This window comes from Stereum hirsutum (genome assembly GCF_000264905.1).
Source record: "Stereum hirsutum FP-91666 SS1 unplaced genomic scaffold STEHIscaffold_16, whole genome shotgun sequence".
NCBI lineage: Eukaryota > Fungi > Basidiomycota > Agaricomycetes > Russulales > Stereaceae > Stereum > Stereum hirsutum.
This window is the reverse complement of record NW_006763146.1, coordinates 765,400-768,464: the sequence shown is the minus strand read 5'-3', so window position 1 is coordinate 768,464 and position 3,065 is coordinate 765,400. Positions and strand designations below refer to the sequence as shown.

The following is a 3,065-nucleotide window of genomic DNA, read 5'->3' as shown; positions in this document are numbered from 1 at the left end:
CCGTATTTTCCGTATTTTTATCGCCCATCATTCTATCCCTATTCCTCTATGTATCTACCCTAGCTCCAGAGCCCATACCTAGCCCCATACATCCTCCCCATACCCTGCATCCAGCTATCCTAGCCCTACTGCACAATTACCCCCCATTTTCCTACCCTATCCTACCCCCTACCCCATCCCCTACCCATCCCCAAACCACCCCCTACCCCGGGGCCACACCCCATACCTACCCACCCATTTTTTCACGCATTTTTTGCCTATTTTTTCGCCCATTTTTCCAGCCAGAATACCCACCAGCACCACTGCTCTTTAATAAAGAGCCCTTATTAGCATGGGCCAGTAAGATGATGGGCTCTCTGTATAGAGTCCCAGTCTTACTACAGGCACTCTTTATAAAGAGGCTACATCATCTGGTGCTTTGATCCCGCCGATCCTTCGAGCTGGAGCGGCGACATTTCTAAGCGCCCAAAGGAACTCGTCGTTTATCCCGAGGGTGAGGAGATGATGGACATCGTGGTGATGAGTATGATGATTGCGGAGAGGTTGAGGTTGATGTTGCCGTAGTGACTGATTTTTCTCTTTCGAACCTATGAAGTCCTCGAAATAATAACAGCTTTTGGGGGACGTAGTAACATCGGTTGTTGGTTGGTTGTTGGTGCTGTTATTTTAATTCATGTACTGCATCGTGCTGTATGTGGCTGGGCCACACGAGCCATGTTGAACGTGGTGTGGCGTATCGATCGGGTATGACCGGGATCGAGGCCACTGTTGAGCAAGGAATGTTCTCTCCTGTCCTCTTGCCCCCACCTAAGTACTGGGCTTGTTCCCCAAATGTTGACCGTCCTCTCACCTCACAGATCTGTTTGCTTCTGTAGTGACGGCTGATAGGTACGTGATCAATACACATAGTCTGGCGGGAAGGAGTTTCAAGACTCGACGGCTGGTCTCCCAGCTGAGACTCTGCCCATCTGGAAAAACCTATCTCGAAATGGCCTGTCCTGCACCATCAGCGCTACATCACCCGCAATAATCGAATCTGTCATATGTTGACAGTCTACGCCAAAGACTATGATTACTCCAGGCACCCTTTCAGCCTAATGAAAAGCATACACTCAGTTGGATTTGTTTGCCACTTTTCGCCCATATGTTACAAACATTCGGTTCCACAAATGGTGGCTGCGAGATCCTCAGTTGGTGCAAGGATCCAAGGAGGATTTGCCGACCATGCCTGTTAAGTGTTTCCATCCTTCCTGACTTGAGAAAACCTTCTACTACAGAGGGTGTCATAGTCTCAACGATTTCCTTTTCAGTACCCTTCATCCCGTGTTGCACGCTACTAAACATAAACAGGAAGCAGTATAACAATACGCACTTCTTCTCGTGCGTTTCATCACCGAGGCGGTCCCTATCTAGACGCCAGTCCAGAGTCTTGCTCACTACTACTACGCATACAAATAGTGGAAGTATCATGGAGGATTTACTGCGCACTCGACTTGAACTTCCCTCTCGTGCTTCATTGTGCTGACTTCCTTGTAGTTCTACCTATGAGAGGTTTCCGAAACTCGAACTCTAGCATCTTGCAACCAGAACTTGCTTCTCGAAACTTTAGAAACTCGGATGTGCCCTCATACTTGACAGCTCCCCCAAGGTCAGTACATTCACTTATAGTACACTGTTTCCAAGCCTTGCCGAAGACGTAGAGCTCATTAAGAGATGTATCCTATAAAGCTATAGCTCCGAAGAATGGAGCCCTGACCTGGATCATTCAGATGCAGTTATCGATGATCATCGTACCGTCGCGAACGAAGAGGCGGATCCTGACAACAAGCACCCCACACAGACATACGAAGAGATTCGTTCACCCACTTCGACACCCACTCGTCACGAAACGCTCGTGGACGCGAAGACCCCACGATTCGCGTATGCTACTCATCCACGAGTATCACCTAGTGCTACATCCAACTCTATCAGCGGCAATACCAGCGGGAGCTACATGGCTGTCCGAGATTCGCCCACCGCCTTACATGCTGCACTACCTTTTCCGTCGAATGCAGTCACCATAGGGTGGAACGCGCCAAACTCTGACACGGCTGCCGGGAGCAACGTACCAATAAGATATATTTTGTCACCACACTCTCCCAACTTCATACTCGTTCTTCCTTCTTCAGATGCCGCAGACACCCGCCCTTTATACCGGATCTCGGTGAACTCAAATTGCTTCATCCCATCCTCGTACGTGACAACCATCAGAAGAGGTGGGAGTGAGGATGGAGAGTTTGCGGGCGACTTTGAGTACGTGATGTCCACAGATTCCAACCTATCCGTTAACATCATTCCTCTGATGCGTTACGTGACATAGAATAGGCGATTCACGGGCCAATTGGACTATAACCATCGGAGAACGTCAGATGCTGCTGCGAAACATCATGTCGCCGAAGGTGGGGGGTCCTCACGTCCGCGCCAGTTTACGGACCAATGCACGTTCTACACCCATTGCGTCCCTGGTATGTTTGGCTCAAATCGCTCATTTGATCGGAGAGTGATATTAGTATTGTAGACTTGGGATTGCACCAGATGATGTAGCCTCTTTATAAAGAGTGCCTGTAGTAAGACTGGGACTCTATACAGAGAGCCCATCATCTTACTGGCCCATGCTAATAAGGGCTCTTTATTAAAGAGCAGTGGTGCTGGTGGGTATTCTGGCTGGAAAAATGGGCGAAAAAATAGGCAAAAAATGCGTGAAAAAATGGGTGGGTAGGTATGGGGTGTGGCCCCGGGGTAGGGGGTGGTTTGGGGATGGGTAGGGGATGGGGTAGGGGGTAGGATAGGGTAGGAAAATGGGGGGTAATTGTGCAGTAGGGCTAGGATAGCTGGATGCAGGGTATGGGGAGGATGTATGGGGCTAGGTATGGGCTCTGGAGCTAGGGTAGATACATAGAGGAATAGGGATAGAATGATGGGCGATAAAAATACGGAAAAATACGGAAATAATAGTAGGAATGCTAGGATTGGTATATCAGGTACTGTGGGGGTGGATTGGTAGGGGAAATGGGGTGATCTGGGGG

At 49.3% G+C, this 3,065-nt stretch overlaps 1 protein-coding gene across 1 annotated transcript; it reads left to right on the top strand.

The window, feature by feature from the left end:
• Window positions 1-1,544: 1,544 nt before the first annotated feature.
• On the top strand, window positions 1,545-2,583 carry STEHIDRAFT_161341 (uncharacterized protein; the record flags this gene model as incomplete). The annotated part of the gene is made up of 4 exons (XM_007308885.1): window positions 1,545-1,648; window positions 1,735-2,292; window positions 2,365-2,504; window positions 2,558-2,583. The coding sequence occupies 4 exons, from the start codon at window positions 1,545-1,547 to the stop codon at window positions 2,581-2,583; spliced, it is 828 nt and encodes a 275-aa protein (XP_007308947.1).
• Between the last annotated feature and the right edge of the window lie 482 nt (window positions 2,584-3,065).